The sequence below is a fragment of the Podarcis bocagei genome (assembly GCF_964188305.1).
Source record: "Podarcis bocagei genome assembly, chromosome: 2".
In the NCBI taxonomy this organism is placed as follows: domain Eukaryota; kingdom Metazoa; phylum Chordata; class Lepidosauria; order Squamata; family Lacertidae; genus Podarcis; species Podarcis bocagei.
Genome location: NC_138126.1, coordinates 95,428,474 through 95,446,825, shown reverse-complemented (window position 1 = coordinate 95,446,825; position 18,352 = coordinate 95,428,474). Strand labels below are relative to the sequence as shown.

At 44.7% G+C, this 18,352-nt stretch overlaps 1 protein-coding gene across 2 annotated transcripts in view; it reads right to left on the bottom strand.

The window, feature by feature from the left end:
• The window catches only part of SEPTIN9 (septin 9), a 207,879-nt gene that overhangs the window by 151,431 nt on the left and 38,096 nt on the right, over nucleotides 1-18,352 (bottom strand). Inside the window, exon 1 of one of the 2 annotated variants that reach the window (XM_081185394.1) lies at nucleotides 5,224-5,877. The exons of the other annotated variant lie outside the window; for it this stretch is intronic. Coding sequence (XP_081041520.1) covers nucleotides 5,224-5,245 — 22 coding nt within the window. The 5' untranslated portion in view covers nucleotides 5,246-5,877. Of the gene's footprint in view, nucleotides 1-5,223; nucleotides 5,878-18,352 lie in introns of those variants that run through there. 2 annotated transcript variants of the gene reach the window in all.

The following is an 18,352-nucleotide window of genomic DNA, read 5'->3' as shown; positions in this document are numbered from 1 at the left end:
TTATTGCTCCATGATTTCATGGTTAAGCACCATACAGAGAGCAGGAGCAAAAAATAAATAAATATATTTATTGGAATGTAAGCCTGCAGGTAGGGAGTGTCATATTTTGATTTCATGTAAGCCACTTTGGGAGCCTTTTTGGCTAAAGAGTGGGGTACAAATGCTCACTATAGATGAAAGAAAGAAAGAAAGAAAGAAAGAAAGAAAGAAAGAAAGAAAGATGTAGATGCCCATCTCCTTGTCCTAATGCTGGCCAATGCCTTGTATGCAACTGACTTTTGCTGCAGGCCTGTGCCAATTTGAAACACATGGCACTGGATACAGCTGTGAGCCATTTCTTAGGTGGACTTTATGTGGACAGGGCTGGTCTTCTCCTTGTTTTCATGAATAGTTCCATGATGCAGGCCTAGCATGCACCACATAGTTTGCAGGGCAGAAGTCACATACTGCTCTCAATGGAAAGCAGTTCTAATTCAAGCCAGTATTGCACAAAGTGGCCATGTAGTGGACCCTTACATTGTCAGTATCAAAAACATGTGATTCTGCATAGTTCTGAGTGTACTAAAACATAAAAAGAGGCTGAAAAAAGGAATAATTGGATTGTACGGGCAAGACCTACATTGTCCATTGATTCATAGGCCAGATCTGCACAGCTTGTGAACCACCAAGCAAAAGACAGCCCAGCCCACCAGCTGAATCTTGTGGCTTGTAAAGTGCTTTACAACTTCTTGGTTTTTGCTATCCTGGGCAAGTAACAAAATCAGGTGGTCTATTGACTCCTTGGTAGGCTAGGTTTGGCTACCACCACACACTGCACTCTGTTGTAAGAGGCATGTTTTATGTGTGGGTGTGTGGCACTTGAGACTCACTCCCATAGTCCCCCATGTAAAGAATTTACATGCTGAAGCTATGCATGAACTGCTCAAAGCAAACCAGAACTAAAACCTACATGCAGCCAGTGGATGCAGTGCAAATAAATGCTGCTGATATCTAATCCCTCCATCTGATCAAAGTCATCCAATCTGTGCTGCTAATTACAAAAGAAAACCCATCAAAACTAGATATTATGTGACTATGGTTTGTGGGAGGGATTACTATGTTGCTCTCTTCCTCCTCCTCCTCCCTCTCCCTCTCTCCCTCTCTCCCACACTCTCTCTCATGTTCCGTTTCTGCTCCCGCTGGTTCAGAGCACTTAGACAGACAGGGTTATATAACCTTATTTATACTTTGCACAATTGTGCATTTTTGCAAATTGGCTCAGTGGGACCATAAAACGTTGTTGCTGATGGCGAGGAACAGAGGAAATGCAAGGGGCACTCATTTGAAAGCAGGTATCATTGCCACGCATGAATGTACAGAACTCCTCAGTGATTTGCAAGAGGGAGAGAGGACCCAAGAAAATGATAGGTAATCTTTGAGGCAGCAGAGGGCAGATGCTAATGTTTACCGGTATTTATTTAGGAATTCTTAGAATCATAGAATCATAGAATCATAGAGTTGGAAGAGACCACAAGGGCCATCGAGTCCAACCCCCTGCGAAGCAGGAAACACCACCAGAGCACTCCTGACATATGGTTGTCAAGCCTCTGCTTAAAGACCTCCAAAGAAGGAGACTCCACCACACTCCTTGGCAGCAAATTCCACTGTCGAACAGCTCTTACTGTCAGGATGTCTTATGCCACCACAACACAAATTCATATAAAATATCAGTGTGACTTATATATAGAAGCATTTTCATGGATAACACTGATGTGTACAGAAGCATTGCAGGGCAGCCCTGAGTATCAGAAAAGTGAAGCGACTTTCCATGCAGTGTTGACATTGCTGCTGCTGACTCCTGACCCTGCCGGGACAGTGGATGTGACTGTGTAACTCAAATTGTGTTGCTGGACCACAACAGGGCCCCAGGATAGACCAGAGCCGAGTTCAGTTTTTGTTCGACACTGCTGTGCTCCACCCTCACTTGGTGGTTTTCCCTAGGACATGTGGTTTTGCTTCCAGTGTGGATGCCCAACAGCTAAAGCCAGGAACGCCCAAGATAGCCATACAGCTTCCCAGCTCCTACTTCAGTCATGCCAGGTGAACAAATTCAGGAACAGATATGGGCTTGGGGGGCTAGAAGGTGGCAGCATGTTCTTTGCTTGGCTATCAGACACATTTTTTTTAAAAAAGGAAGTCATTTGACACAAGGCTACAGCTTTCTCGTCTGCAAGAAGTAGTAGAAGAACACCAGACACACCCAGCTTTTCCCAAAAGCAATGAGGACAGCCTGAGCTAGCCAATGTGGCTGAATTCAAGACCATATAGTCATTTCTAGCACACAGATGTTCTTTCTGGGAAGGAAGGGTCAAAGCAACACTAATGCTGAGGCAAATGGAAATCAGGCTATGACAAAACACTCTTCCTGAGTATGGGCAGTGGGTGTTTCTTCATGAGATAACTTCTGCTCTGAAGATTCAGGGACAAAGTTACATAATCAAAATGGCGTGTGTGTGTGCGCGCACACACACACAGAGGCATACACAGTGTTTTAGAACTGAGGTGGCTAATCTATGGCCCTCCAGATATCATTGAACACCAACTCACATCAGCTCCAGCCACCCTAGCAATGGTCAGGAATGAGGGTAGTTCTAGTCCACACAGAGCTTCCTCAGCCCTGCTTCAGGCTGTTCAAAGCACTTGACAGAATTCTTACCACAACTCTGTCAGTGCTGGCTCTAGGCCCAGGGTTGTTGTTTTTTGTTTGGGTGGGGGTGGGGGGAGGGCCCTCAGAGGATCCCCACTTCCTCAACACCATCAATCCTTTAATGTGGAAGAGGGTATTTCAGCTTTACATGACAACGTCCTCCTGCTAAGGAAGCCTGTTCAACATAACTATTAAAGGTGCAGGAGCACACACACACACCCGTCCTCTCTTGCACCTGACAACCAAGGGAGAAAGTCAAGCAAATGAGCAGGCAGTGGCCACACATGGGGGTGAGCAGGGTGACAGGTGACTCAGAGCCAGGGAGTTTGGTCAGCGTTGGGCTTTGGCATGTGACCCGTGATGTCCAAGCCCTGAATTTGGTTAGACTGGCCAATATTATTCTCCCTATACTGCAGACGATGGTACCCGTTCATGACAGAGATGAGATTTCAGCGAGAAACATCCTGGTTTATGGTCCAATCCCTTATCTATACTATACCACACAGTGGCATGCCTTTGCCTCCTCCTCCTCTGCTGCAGAAACATTTCTGAACTTCAACAAATCTGTGTCATGGTGCTTTAAAAAAATAACAATCTCTAAATTTCTGTTAACTGCAAAACCACCACAACAAATAACTACAAAGAGGAATTATGGCTTTCAACCACCTGCTAACAGTTGAGAATGGATAATGATGTGACCAAGCGGCTTCAGGCTTCAGTAACAAGATATGGCCCAAAGTGGTAGACCTACATTTTGGGGGGCCCTGTAGTTTGAACTGGGGTCTGGGATGAGGTCTGGGAAACCACTGTTGTCTTCTTCAGTTGGATTGTTCCACAACAGATCACCATACATTTACATCACCTTTAAAGGTAAAGGTAAAGGTACCCCTGCCCGTATGGGCCAGTCATGTCCAACTCTGGGGTTGCGCGCCCATCTCGCTTAAGAGGCCGGGGGCCAGTGCTGTCTGGAGACACTTCCGGGTCACGTGGCCAGTGTGACAAAGCTGCTCTGGCGAGCCAGCACCAGCGCAGCACACGGAAACGCCGTTTACCTTCCCGCTATAAAGCGGTACCTATTTATCTACTTGCACTTAAGAGTGTTTTCGAACTGCTAGGTGGGCAGGAGCTGGGACCGAACAACGGGAATTCACCCTGCTGTGGGGATTCGAACCGCTGACCATACGATCGGCAAGTCCTAGGCGCTGAGGTTTTACCCACAGCGCCACCCGCATCCCTTACATCACCTTTACTGACCCTCAAACTTCAAGATTGTTGAAATATATGCAAGCAAATAATAATAATCATGCAATTCAAATTGGGTCTACTAGATCCAAAAAAAATTAAGCAATATGGACTAAAGTCGCTTCTGGGGCCCCTCTGGAATTAGGGGCCCTGAAGCTTAAGCTTCATTAGTTTCATTGTAGATCCACCCAGGCAATCAATTTACATATTAAGGATGCTACATTTCACTGGGTCATGCCATTGTTCCCTCTAGCTCAACATGGCCTACAGCAACTGGCAAGTGCTGTAGGGATTTTGACGGGGATTCTTTCCCACCCCTACCTGGAAATGTCAGGGTTTGAACCTGGGGTTCTTCTGGATGCAATGCAAATGCTCTACCACTGACCATGACCCTTCCTGCTATGCTAAGTGTCTTGAGGAACTGCACATCATTTGGGATTGAGGCTGAAACACTTCTTTGATTAAATCAGCAGCACAAAGACGTATTAAACTTTAAACCCCATTTTCCAGCATGGTGTGCTCTTGCCCAAAAGTAAATTGCCTGTAAAATGAGGCAGTGCAGGGAGAAATATCTGCAGCAACCGTACTGAATTAACCTTCATTTTCCAGGGTTATGCTACCTACACAGGGAATACGCACGCACCCGGGACACCCTATCCTAGCAACGAGAAACCCCCTTGCCCAGCAACTAAATCTCTCCAGGCAGCAATACAAACATTTCCAGAGGATAAAGAGCGGGTGGAAGCTCCTTCCTTTTCACACAAGTTTTGGCACGAAAGGCAGCGCTAAACCACAACACACAGGCAAATAAACTGAGCGGCCAACATCCAGAATATAAAGGCATCCTCCAGCCAGAGCTGGGATAGCCCCCGCCCCAGTTCTCCAAGCTTCCCCACCACCACCAACTGCCCAAATTCACACTTAACAGGCTCTGCATTCATTCTCTTCCCTTGAAAATTCACCCAAAAACTGGAAAAGAAGGGGAGTGGGGATGGAGTAGGGGTAAGAATCAAATGAAATCCAGATCCAGAAAACCGTTTTGACCCTTGCTACTTCTCTAGCACCAACATCTATGTGCAGACCATAAAAATGGTGAGGGGAAGGCAGAGTTAAAGAAATGCAACTTATAGAATGCTGGAGTGAAATAAGAGAGGTTGGCTGATCTGCTTCCAATGAAGCTGAAGAACCCACAAGGGGCAATGGGTGAAAGTGGGGGTGAAAGACAGAAATACACACACACACACACACACACACACACACACACACACACCCTATCAAATGACTCCAGCACTCACCTGTAATCCGGTCCCTCTCCATCCCGACCAGATGTATTCAGCATCCGCCTGTCCCAAATTGTACTTTTTAACCACTCTCCCTGTTGCTTTCCCCCAGCTTTCCTTCTCCTCCTCCTCTTCTTCTTCAAAAAATGTTTTTAGTCTAATTTCTTCAACCGGCTGCAATCACGAATGCACCCAGATTACCACATTTCCATGTGCTGATCATATGTTTGTGCTCCAAACTGAAGTAGCTTTGTCTCGTTGAAATAAAGAGAGAGAGAGGAATAAAGAAGGTGCCAAAGGCATGACCCAGGAAAAGAGAGAGAAATTCAATGTGATTTCTCTCTCCCCCCCCCCCAACTCGAAAAAAATATATTCTGCCACGTGCAGGGCTAAACTGAGAAACTCAGTTCACCCGCAAGACAGTCTTAAAGGCACAGTGCGTACATTTCCAGGACAAGGCTGCCGCTCTCTTGACTTGTCATTTAATATTAGCTGGGAGATGCTCTGCAACTTGGCTCCTTGGAACAAAGCAAGCAACTCTCCGCCAGCTGCTAAAAAGTCTCTCCTGATTTCTCCATGCTTAATTCTGCTGCCGTTTCTCCTCCTCCCCTACTTTTTTGGCTTAAAAAGCACTTTGTAGCTCCAGAAGCCAGCTGATTCCTCCATCCAGCCTGGTCTGAGGTTTTGCGATTGTTTTTTTTTTGGGGGGGGGGTCAAATTATACACAAACTATTCTGCTGATGAAGGCTGACTTCACTCCTCAGTAGAAAGAGAGAGAGAGAGAGAGAGAGAGAGAGAGAGAGAGAGAGAGAGAATCACAGGCTGTTAGCTACTAGGAAGGATTACGGCACATGTTTGCTGTCTCCAGTGAAGAGGCTTCCTACTCAGTCTTGGCAAGGAGCTGCCGTGTTGCCTTGGCATGAGGAACTGGACCTTCCCTTGTCACATTTGCCAACAGAGAGATGGGGCTCCTACAGCTGGCCTGTAACTGAGAGGCTGAAAAATCTCTCTTGCCAGTGATGGGGTGGGGTGGTGGTGGTGGTGGAAGAGTCTAGAGGGAAAAGGCTGGATCTCCAGGAGCCCCTGTCAAAAACTCAAGGTGATGAAGTCTGTGCTGGCAAAGCAACCAACCAGGGTGGAAATTAAATGGAATGGTCACAGTGAGCTCACCAACAAGGTGGGGTATCACAGCTGGTTTATTAAATTGTTGCTATGACTTGGGAGGGTGCTGCCATGGGCATCCCCCCTTGCAATGCCTACCAGAGAATGGACTTGGACTTATTTGCAGCTGTCAGGGCGGGTCTGCAATGGGTTATTTACAGCAACAGGATGTGCTCATTTAGCATCTCTTCCCATCAAGGCAGCCCACCCATGCCTTGAGCTTAGCCATCATTCATCCCTGGTCTACCCAACAAGAGGGGACCATAGCACAGTTTTTGCAGCATCTCCTGGCCGCAAAACCGAAGGTGTGGTTTGGATTGCTGGTGGGTGGGTGGAAATGCCTTTTGGGTGCATGGCTGGACTGCATCAAGCTGGCAGAACTTGTGACTTACCAAGCCAAATGCAGATCACCCAGAGCTTGAGAAAATTCCTGGCTCTACTGCCAGGAGGTTGTTGAGCTGCTGGCAGGCTGCCATACATGGCTAAGTGGGCTGCATTTGGCTTGCTAGGTCCCAAGTTGTGCAGGCTGGGCTAGACTGTCCCTTTCAGCTCCAGGGTTTGGTCAACCAACATCTCTCCAGCTAGTTTTTAAAAAACGAATAGGTTGATTGCAATATGTCAATGGTCATGGATGTGGAGTTTCAGGAAGCGGCCATTAGCAAGCAACCAGATTCCTGCCAGTCCTATTCATAGCGCTGCCTCCACACAAATTCTGCACAGATCGCCAATGCTAACAAATGGGCCTGCACTGGAAACACTCTAGAAAGCACTCCTGTGGAAACAAATGTTGCCAGGCCCACAAGTTGCTGAGCCTGAAAGTATTATTCAGATCTCCCAGTCCAGTTTCCAGTAAAGAGAGGAAGGAGCCTCCAAAGCCATTAGTCCAAAGGTGGGGAACCTATGACCATCCAGTGGTTGCTGGTCTACAGCTCTCATCACTCCTGTCCATTGACCATGCTGGCTGGGTCAGATGAGAGTAGGAGTTCAAAAACATCCAGAGGGCTGCAGGTGCCCCATCCCTGTGTCCATGCCATTCATCCAATAAAATCCACCACTTTGACTATTACAGTGCAGTAAACCTGACACAAATCCTGAGTGGATTCCCTAAGACGGTTGAATAGCACCTTGTACACCTCTTTCTGGAAACACCGGCAGCCATGCTGGCACCAAACATATTGCCCTGCTTTCCTTTGGACCACATCAGTGAGGCTGAGAGGGCGGTCCTGTCATCTGGACAGCCCAAGGACTCCATACACAGCCCAGGCTTGCACCATGGAAGGTCACTTTGGTGCTTCTAATGCAGCTGTTTGACTTCACTCCTGGAGGTGCATTCCATTGTCTCTCAAGACAGACAGATGCCAACAGGAGAAAGACCTGTTTTATATATGCAGTGGGTTGTGGGACTCGGAGGAAATTTTATGCACCCATAGACTGCATGCAGAACATGTGTGATGCAGAATGTATGTGTGCTCAGTTCATGTACTGCCTGCCTGCCACACATGCTTCCAGGATAGGTGTGTAAGCCAGAGACTCATTTTGCACTTCTCACCCACATGTAGCTCAACCATAAACTGGGAGCCTTATGAACCCACCCTTTGTCTTATTGTCAACATAACATTTGCAAATACAACTGCAAGGTTTGGGGCACAGGTGTATTATCCTCACATTACACATGAATTCATGGCTGAACTAAGATTTATTTATTTCTATTTATTTAGGAACATAAGGTAATCCTGCTGGATCAGACCAATGGCCCATTTACTTCAGCATCCTGTTGACACAGGAGTCAACCAGATTCCTGTGAGAAGCCTGCAAGCTGGACACAAGTGCAACAGCATCCTGCAATTCCCAACAACTGCTGTTTGGAGGCATGCTACCTCTGACAGTGGAGGCAGAACATAGCCGCCATCTAATCCTCTTCTAAAGTCATCCATTTTAAAGCCATCACTGCCTCCTGCATCTCACATTTATTCCTTCATGGAACCCAAAGTAGCAGGTGCAGGTGATTCCCTGGTGGTCTCCTGTCTAGGCACTGACCAAACCCAGACTTGCGTAGCCTCATGTACCTTAAGACCACACCCTGGGACTAGAGATTCCCAATTCACTGATCTTCTTAGGTCAAGCGGACTTCTGCAACACTTGGGACATACCTCACAACAAAGGATGCTTGAGAAGCATGCCTTGGGGTTACATTAAAACTGTCCTTCCAAGTGCTTGTCTATCTGCACAGCTGTCACGGCTTCCTCTAGAGCCCTCCCATGTTTGAGAATATCCTTCCCAGGGCCTGGACTCCAAATTTAGATGTGTTGTTCCAGCCTGCTTGACCCATGCTGACTAAGTGGAATAATTTTGCATCATGGAGAATGAGTATGGCTTGACTACATCCCCCAAATGACATCTCTCTCTCTCTCTCTCTCTCTCTCTCTCTCTCTCTCTCTCTCTCTCCCTCCCTCCCTCTCTCTCTCTCATAAGCACATGACATTGCTGGTCTGCATTTATCTGGTGATTCATTTCCATCCCCAGATTATTAGGACAGATGAATCATCTTCCCATGAAGCTGGAGAAGCAGCAAAGAATTCTGCCTTTTGGTCTGCACCCTCCATAGGCAGGCAGGCACTGAACTTATATGTGCTTTCCCCACATGTCTGCTAAATATGGCATTCTGGTTACTGGGGGTGGGTGAGCAGGACAGGAAGTGGCATGTGGGATCAGACAAATGCATTCCAACCAATGTTGTCCCTTCGGAGAAAAAAAGTAGGAAACACAGCAGCAAGCACTCAGTCACTCCTTCTAAACCTTGAGTAATTATAGGATCCCTTCAAATACTCTGACACAGGAAGGCTTGTTTAATGTCTTTCATATCTGACGGTGCAACTCTGGATGCCCCTTTCTGCCTACAATCTCTTATACAGTCATCTTGCAGGATTAGACAGCTAAGCAAGAAGTTACCGGTATGTCTTTCCATACATGGTAAGAAACTCTGGATTTTTCATTGAACTGTATAATACAGAAGACAAGGCTACGTGGCCTGCTCAGGCTCCAATGTGTGTTATATAGCAGTAGTGTGATATAGTGGTGTGCTATGCAGCTGATTACAGGGAGAACAGAAACTCCTTGTTATCACTCTCCAGGCCATTTCTGAGCATGATTCAAAGAGCTGCTTATGACCTGCAAAGCCTATACAGCTTGGGTCCAGGCTATTGGATGGACTGAATCTCCCTATATGAGCCTGCCCAGGCTTTGGGGCCTTCCAGGAACACCTTTCTCTTGGTCTTACCACATTCATAGGGATGTTTGGTGAGGCCATGAGGGAGGGTCTTCTTGGTGGCTGCTCCTGGATTGTGGAACTCCCTCCCACAGGAGGCTAGGCTGGTGCCCTCTCTGTTTTCCTTTTGCTGGCAAGCAAAGACTTTTCTGTTCTGACAGACTTTTGAGGCAGGGTCTTCTGAGGCTGCATGTTGTGCTTTTAGATGCGTCCAGTACTGCCTTTAATGGAGTTACTTTTTAATATGTATAGTGTATGTTTAGTTGTATCTGTCTAAGGGCTTATTCACAGTTACCTTTCCTCTGCACCTTCCAAGCACTTTAAAGCTCTGTGTCAGAATACACTCTCTCTCTTTGCCCCGGAGCTCTCCCTGCAAAAACCCACTCTTTAAAGCTGAACTGGAGCAAACAGCAATCCACAGAAAACCCGAACTGCGATTTAAAGAGTGGCTTTTCACAGAGAAAGCTCTTGGACAAAAAGAGAGTGTGCTTGGACTTGGAGTTTTAAAGCACAGACCTGTGCCTGGAAAGAGCAGGACAAAAGCTAAGTGTGGATATGCCCTTAATTTATGCTGTGAGCTGCCTTGGGTGTTGCAGTGGGAGAATGGCAAGATATTAAAAAATAAATAAATAGCAGTGTGCCAGGAATATACCCTATTCCAAGATGTCTTGGATCTGGAAGGTTTCAATAATGCTTTTGGTTGGCATGCATATCTTTGGTATGACAAAGTTAACAGTATTTTTAAAAATCACATTGTTAGAAAAGCATTATTTAATGTTTGGATAAGATACAAAGACCTATTGGAAAATAAAACCCCTAGATGGGTGTCACCAGTGGAGGCTAAAGCAGTGAAGAAACTCAATATGGAGGTCGGATGGCCGAAGTATTGGGAAATCTTAGAACAGGATGGAGACAAGTTTAAACTACAAAGTCAGGAGAAATTGAAGCACAAAGTAGAAAATTGGTTTCAATACCGCCAAATAATGGAATTTTTTAAACAGGATAGGAAAATCGGTTTCCAAGTGGAGAAATCAAAACTAGAGACCGAATTGCTTGAACCCAATACTAAGAATTTATCTAGAATGTATAACTTGCTGTTGAAATGGAACACACAGGATGAAACAGTTAAATCTGCTATGATTAAGTGGGCGCAGGATGTTGGACACAACATTATGTCAGATGACTGGGAATGGTTATGGAACACCGGTATCAAATTTACGGCATGTAATGCCTTAAAGGAAAACATTATGAAAATGGTATACAGGTGGTACATGACCCCAGTCAAACTGGCAAAAATCTATCATTTGCCCGATAATAAATGTTGGAAGTGTAAAGAGACTGAAGGTACTTTCTATCACCTTTGGTGGACATGCCCGAAGATAAAGGCCTTCTGGGAAATGATCTATAATGAAATGAAAAAGGTACTTAAATGTACATTTTCTAAAAAACCAGAGGCCTTTCTCTTGGGCATTGTCGGCCAATTGGTGACAAAGAAAGATAGAAATTTTTTTATGTATGCCACAACAGCAGCAAGAATACTCATCGCAAAGTATTGGAAGACACAAGATTTACCTACTCTGGAAGAATGGCAGATGAAAGTGATGGACTATATGACATTGGCTGAGATGACAGGCAGAATCCGTGACCAACGTAAAGAGATGGTGGAAGAAGAATGGAAAAAATTTAAAAGCTATCTTAAGGACTACTATAAACTGAACGAATGTTAAAATGTTGTGGTTGCTAGAAGTAACAGGGTACAGGGATACAAGGTTAGACAATAAAGGAGGACTAAGACGACAGAGATTAGAAAGTAACAATTGGGAGTTGCTAGTTCAAATATGGACACTGGGATGCAGAGAGGGGGGGTATGGGGAAGTCCAAGAAAAGAGGTTTATGAAAATATCTTTGAAACTATTTTGTATGTTTGTTTTGTTTTGTGTTTGTTTGTTTTTCTTAAAAATGTTGTAAAACCAATAAAAATTTATTAAAAAAAAAAAAGGAATATACCCTATTCCAAGTACCTCCAAGCAAAGGCAAAGTTGTGGGGAAGCCCTTATAAAGCTATTCTTTCTTTTCAGTATGTTTTCTTTCAATTTGAGAATGGGAGATGCTTGAAGGTATAAAATATGTGTGTGAGAGAGAGTGATTTGCTATATTCTGTCTACATGTTTTGGATGCAGCTAACCTCTTGCAAAACTCACAGGAGAGTTCAGATATTTTTTTTAAAAAAACTAAAAATAAAAAAACGTATCTTTCTGCACAGATAAACATTTGCATATAAGTTTCATTAACTTTCAGCCCAGCCAGCCACCATCTTTAGCTGCTGACATGGAAAGCTTTTTCTTGGATGGGGTGTGGGGACAGGAAGAAAAGCAAAATCCAATTAAAGGCTCGAAACTTCGGTTTGGACAGACCTTGTCTTTCATGCTCAGAAGTCCTTTCCAAAGCAACAAGGGCAGTGCTCGCAACAGAGAGACAAATAAAGCATCCATTATGCAGGCAGCCAAGCTCAGACAGCTTTGGATATTCTGAGCAGCTTCAGAAATGCAGGAAGTGTAAGGGAATCCCAGGCTGGATGCTGGGATTATCCACAGTGTACAGACAATGAACACAGCAATTCCATGGAAAGCAGTGTTCTCATTGGTCCAAGCACCATGCACCACACATGACATACACAGTATCTGCACTTATGAAACTTCCTTAGAGCAGGTCAGGCAATTGGTTCAACTAGCCCAGCATTGCCTACTACGTGGCTAGTCCCCTCCTGGTGTTGTTAGACTACAGTTCCCTTCATCTCTGACCACTGACCACATCGGCTACGGATGATGGGAATCTGAAGCCCAATAAAATATTGAGGATGCCATGTTGGCTACCTTTGGGCTACTTTGAAAGGCAGAGGTCTTACAGGTGTTTTTAGGGTAGCGTGACAGATGCGGCTGCATTGGGTGCAGGAGGCGCCACAACAATGCTGTAGAACGGAGCACGAGAGATTGGGGGGACGGGACGGCCAGCAAATTTTAGTTTCGCACAGAGCGCTGCTGAAATTTGAGAGCCCGAAGTCTGCCACTGCATGCTGCCTGCGGTATTTTAATTGGTACACCAGTAATCAAACAAAACTCTAGTAGGATAACTGGCACATATTTTCTGGTATATTTACTTACTTTCTTAAGATTTTTGTGGCAAGCCATCAGTCAGGAGCACAGAGATCACCCATGTGGAATGCATTAACTATTGATAACCAATATAATAAAGTGCTAAGATCCAGTAGCAGATGCCCCATTATTAGGCAATTTAAATTTTCAAAGTTTTCCCAGGTGATTAGTCTCCCCGCCTCCCCCAAAATAATGAGCTGAATTTGAGGGGAGGGGGAATAAAAAACCTGTTGTCTAGCACCCCGGAATATTTTTAATGATAACATTGTAAAGAAACATATTGTAAGGGGAGCTGCCATCTCTGGGAGTTTACGAGCATATATTCATTTGTTATATTCAGAGTTTTAGTTTCTGGAGTTTTGGTCTGCAACTTTCATTAAGAATAGTTCCCCTCTGGCTGAACTGCTGTTGAGCAGAAAACCCATGGAATATCCTGCCTGAGCCTATTACTTCCTAGGAACTTGGATGGATGCTTTTAAAACTATAAACTTATTTTTATCTATCCTGCATACTAAACTCTGCTTCCCCATACCTCCTACACTACACATTATCTCCCAAGGAACATTTTTAATCACCAATTACTGACTACCTATAAGAATGGCTATCCATCAAAGCTACAGAGTGACTGAAGGTTATCTCGATAGCTCCAGGCCTTTCTGTTATGCAAGGCCCTTCATGCACACTGAGACATGCTGCTTGAAGGAGCAGAAAAGAAGGAATTTGCTTTGAGATGAGAAAAAAATATTTAATAGCAAGACAGCTGTGTTTTCCAGTGTCTAGTGCCTTTCCCCAATCTGGTACCCTCCAGGTGCTGTTGACCTCCAATTACCATCAGCCCCAACCAACATGGTCAATGGTCAAGGATGCTGGGAGCCAGGGCCGGCACACCCACTAGGCAAAGTAAGGTGACTGCCTCAGACGGCAGGATCCACAGGGGCAGCAGATCCCAAAGCAGAGATTTATACCTTGCTTGTTCCTGATGTAGATCTTTATTAACTGCTTCTTCCCTGTTGTGGAGGGGGGCACCATTTTGTCATTTTCCCTCAGGTGCCAAAATGGCTTGGGAGCTATAGTTACACCATATCTGGAGGGACATAGGCTCTGCCACCCTGTGTTTTAAAGGATATATTAATCTATCCCTGCATTGAAAAGATATACACCTTGAGGGTACCTCAAGATATATCTCAAGGTTGTGGGAGACTGGTCTACATAGTGGCTGTTTCTCATATACACACTGCAACCTGTCTTTGTCTCTGTCTCACACACAAGCTGCTCACTTCAGATTGAAAATATTTTTAAACAAACATAAAACTTTGCTATGATAACCTAAATATACAACAGCAGAAACACTTGATTCAGAAAAGGGAAGACCTCATGAAGATTTTTTTTTTGAACATTGCTCTGTACCCAAACACTCCTCTCTGGACCCAGTTCCAGCAGTCCTGAGACAGGAAGGAAAAGTCTCGACTTGTACTCCATGAATAGCTCTGGTCCGAGGACAGATTTAGATGTGGGTACATTATTATGTGGCTAAGTTACAATTAGGGTTTCTGGAAAGCACTGCAGAGTAGCTGAAAGATCTTGTCTTTACAACCCCAACTCGGGCATGGCCAGAGAGCTCCTGCTTTCTCTACTTCTACCTCCTTCCCTTCTGGACACAGTTATTTATATACTGTACCTATGATGGCAAGTTATAGGGCCACGGGGAAGAACAAAAGGGGAATTCAACTTGGACATCAATATGCCCATGGACATTTTGCAAAAAAAGAAAAACAACCTAACCACCAAAAATGAGTCTCAGAAGTCAAATGTTTCTTGGTACATGAGAAAGAAAGAATGGGTGGAGGTTATGATGTTCAAAATGCCATAAGAAGAAGACCAAATAATATTTCTGTAATTGATTGGCTTGTAACTTTTTCAGGGTTGGCCAGCGTACAAAACACAGTTCCTCACAGCCAGCACTCTTTGCAAGGACTCAGCTGGTGCTAGCATCAGAACCCTGCTACTGACCTTCCAGAGGACCACTCTCTAATTTCCACTCAGTCCATGGTATAAGGTAGAAATTCAAAGACATTCCTGACCTGGCCTTTTCTCCTACAAGACGCATACATGCAGAGGGAGAGACATACAGTGAAACACACTTATTCCCTAAAAGGACCACCAGACGAACCTTCACAAACATGACACTAGCCATTTTCTCTTGGTGGTTTGAACCAAGAGTCATTCTCTTCATACTGGACCCTACACATGCACCCACAGTCCCACACACAGAGAGGAGCATTGCAGTGCTAGCAGAATATGTAAAGGGCGGAAGCTGAGCAGCTTCTTCCTCACCCCATCCCCCACATACAGCAAAGTGTCATCACCACGGTACCTTTCAACACCTTTGCTGCAAATAGTTCACCTCTGCTCGCCTGGTTGCTGAAGCTCCTTATGGAGTAAAACTCTGTCTAGTCTTGTGCAGTTAGTTTGCTGCCTTCCCAGCACAGCCTACTGTTACTCCCAAGGCTATTACATTCCATGTAGATACATATTGGTTGGCATCAACAGATAATGAATGCGTTTTATCTCTCTGTTGGTGTATTGTGTTTGAGCAAAGGGTAATCTGGAATGACACCAAAAAAAGTAATCAAACATAACTAAATTCCATTGTGCTTTGTTTTGTGAACAACTATCCATCCTTTCATAGTTACAAAACTGAGGCCAGGAATCTGTTTTTGATATCAGAACTGGAGCTTGCACCCTTATCCTTTCACACACAAATCTACTCCTGTTTTCTACCACCACCAAACTTTCTTCATTTCAGGCTGCAAACCTAACCTCAGTCACATATGAGGAAGCCCCATTAAATTCAACAGTTTTGAGTAGACATGTTTAGGATCACACTATAAATTTGAAGGGGGAAACACTCTTTGTTCCCACTATAACCGATGGTAGTCAGTCTCATACACTTTTGCTGATCTACTGTACATCTACCTAGTAGACACAGACCTACCCTTTGTCCACCCTGGTCTAGTTGAAAGACAGCCATGAGACAACCTTCTTTAATATCTCATAGATGGAAAATCTGTGGTATAGTAGAGAATAGTGTAACCTGGATCTGTTGAATCTCAGCTGCTGGGCACAATGCTGGCATACAATTACTCTGATTGCACTTGCAAAATGAGGTCAGGGTTCTTGCACTGTGCCCTCCACAGACATACATAATGATAAGGAATGCCTGCTGCTTGCTTCAAGGATTGTTCCCCCATAGCTCCAAAAAACCCTAACCAAATAAACAAAAATGCCAGTTGAAGCATCACGAGACAAAGCAAAGACAAATGATTCATCTATCAAGCTTGAGAGCTGGCTAAAAGAAGGGAGAGTTGCAGCAGGACCTCTAGATTCAATAGCACCACCGTACAACAAGAGACTATAACTCCATAGTAATGCCCGGGACTGTAGCTCAATGTACAGCACACATTTTACACACAGGAAGTCTCAGGGTTAATTCTGGACTTTTCCATTAAAAAGGACCAGGCAGCAGATGATGTGAAAACACCTCTCTACCTATGATTCTGGAGACACAAAGGGTCAGAACAATATTGGGAAAGATGGACAAATAGTGTGACCTGATCTAAGAAGCTTCCTACGGGTTATATCTAATGCTGTCTGTACACAAGTGGAAGAGCCTTCCACTTATGCAACAAGATTTCTTGTCCCTGCAGCCCTCCACATACCCTCAAAAACTGCTCCAGAGGATTGGCAGACTTTCTAGAGCAAAGATGGAGCAAAGCTGCATGGGAGAGGAGAAGTATGGTAGCATAAACCGAAGTCCATTTGCACTCTCTGGAATCCACCCTTTGCTCTAAAGGCTGGAATCCTGAACACACTGACTAGGAAGTGAGCCTCACTGAACAAAGTATGACTTCCTTTAAAGTAAAAAACACAGATTGCTCAGGAAGGAAGGGGCAATCTAGATGAAAGGAGACCCATTCAGATCCAAAGTTAGAACTAGGGATGGGGAAACCTCTTCAGGTTGGTTCTCTCCGTTTCTCATTTTTCCAATTGCATGTTCCCTTCTCCACAGTTCTGCAGCAATTTGTGATTTAAACAAAACCAAAAGACCGCATGAAATTGTGTCTGCATTTTAGGGCAAACATCTCCTAACATACACATTTTTGTGTGGAATTTTGAACTTATCTCCCACCCTTGGTTGGGCCAATCCTTTCCTGATAAACAATGCAGCTACCGGTACCCAAGTAGGACATACCCATCTTCTAAAGTCCCTTTTAAATCATCTCCAGCTGCATGTGCATATGAGCAAGCTCTCTGACAGACTGGCAAATGCAGCTGGAGTGACTCGCCTGGCAAGCAGGACAAATGGGGACAGAGACAGCCACAAGAAAGCCCAGTGATCTCATCTAGGGAGGCAGACAAAGCAGGTGGGCAATGTCAGCCGGCATGTAGCTAACCAGCTCCTTGGCCGCTGTGGGGGAGAGAGGGAGAAAGCACGAAGGGAAAATGCTGCCTGCCTTGGCAATTCCTGGGCCAATGTTAGATCCACAGAATCCCTTGTGTGAGGTAAGTTTCAGTGGAAGAGATTATTTGTAGAGTGCCTGCAGATTTACACCAGGTTGTGAGATGCCTTCTGTGTCCAGCCCTCCAGCTGGGCTAGAACTGAAAGGAGTATCTAATAATAGATTTAGAGGGCTTTGCAAAGCAGAAAATTAAGGTGACATGGGCACACACACAAAAAACCCTGTAATGCTTTAAGTACATTGGCCTCTCCGGAATATTTTAATTTTAAAGTGATCTTTAAAAGTCTTCAAAGTGATCACTATAAATGGTGAGTAGATTTCCTATGCTAACAACTGTCAAGTGTTAATTATCACTGCGTGATATCTCTCAAATACTGACAGACGGTAAATACAAGATAGATGTTATGTGTCAAACGTTATTAGGTGATGTCACTACATCCCCTGGCAAGAGGCTATTGTAGCCCCATCATCTATCTCATAAAGCAGACATGGCCAAACTCAGCCCTCCAGCTGCTTTGGGACTAAAATTCCCATCATCCCTGACCACTGGTCCCGTTAGCTAGGGATGATGGGAGTTGCAGTCCCAAAACAGCTGGAGGGCCAAGTTTGGCCATGCCTGTCATAAGGGTAAGTTGGCAATGTACATTTATTGGCTCACTAGTTACAACACTGGAAAGTGCACCTCACCCCCCCCCCCCCGATATTTAAGGTAAGAGTCTCTCTGGAGAGACTAACAATTGCAATTTTTACTTACAACATGCACATATACACATTACGTAATAATATGCAAATGCAACAACAACAAAATAATTACATTCTTTGATTGACAGGTAGGTTGCCCCACCAACCTGACCAAGTTGGTTCCCAAGATCATATGTTCCTACAGAGCCATATACTCACTAGGTTTGGGGAAAAGGTGCTAGACAATATAAATATGATTATGCAGAAAAACTTAAAATTTTCAGAGGTGTAACAGGAAACTGTGGCTTAAACAAACAAGAATGGAAGCCCCAAAGCCAGCATGCAGGGAAACGGGGGAGGCATTG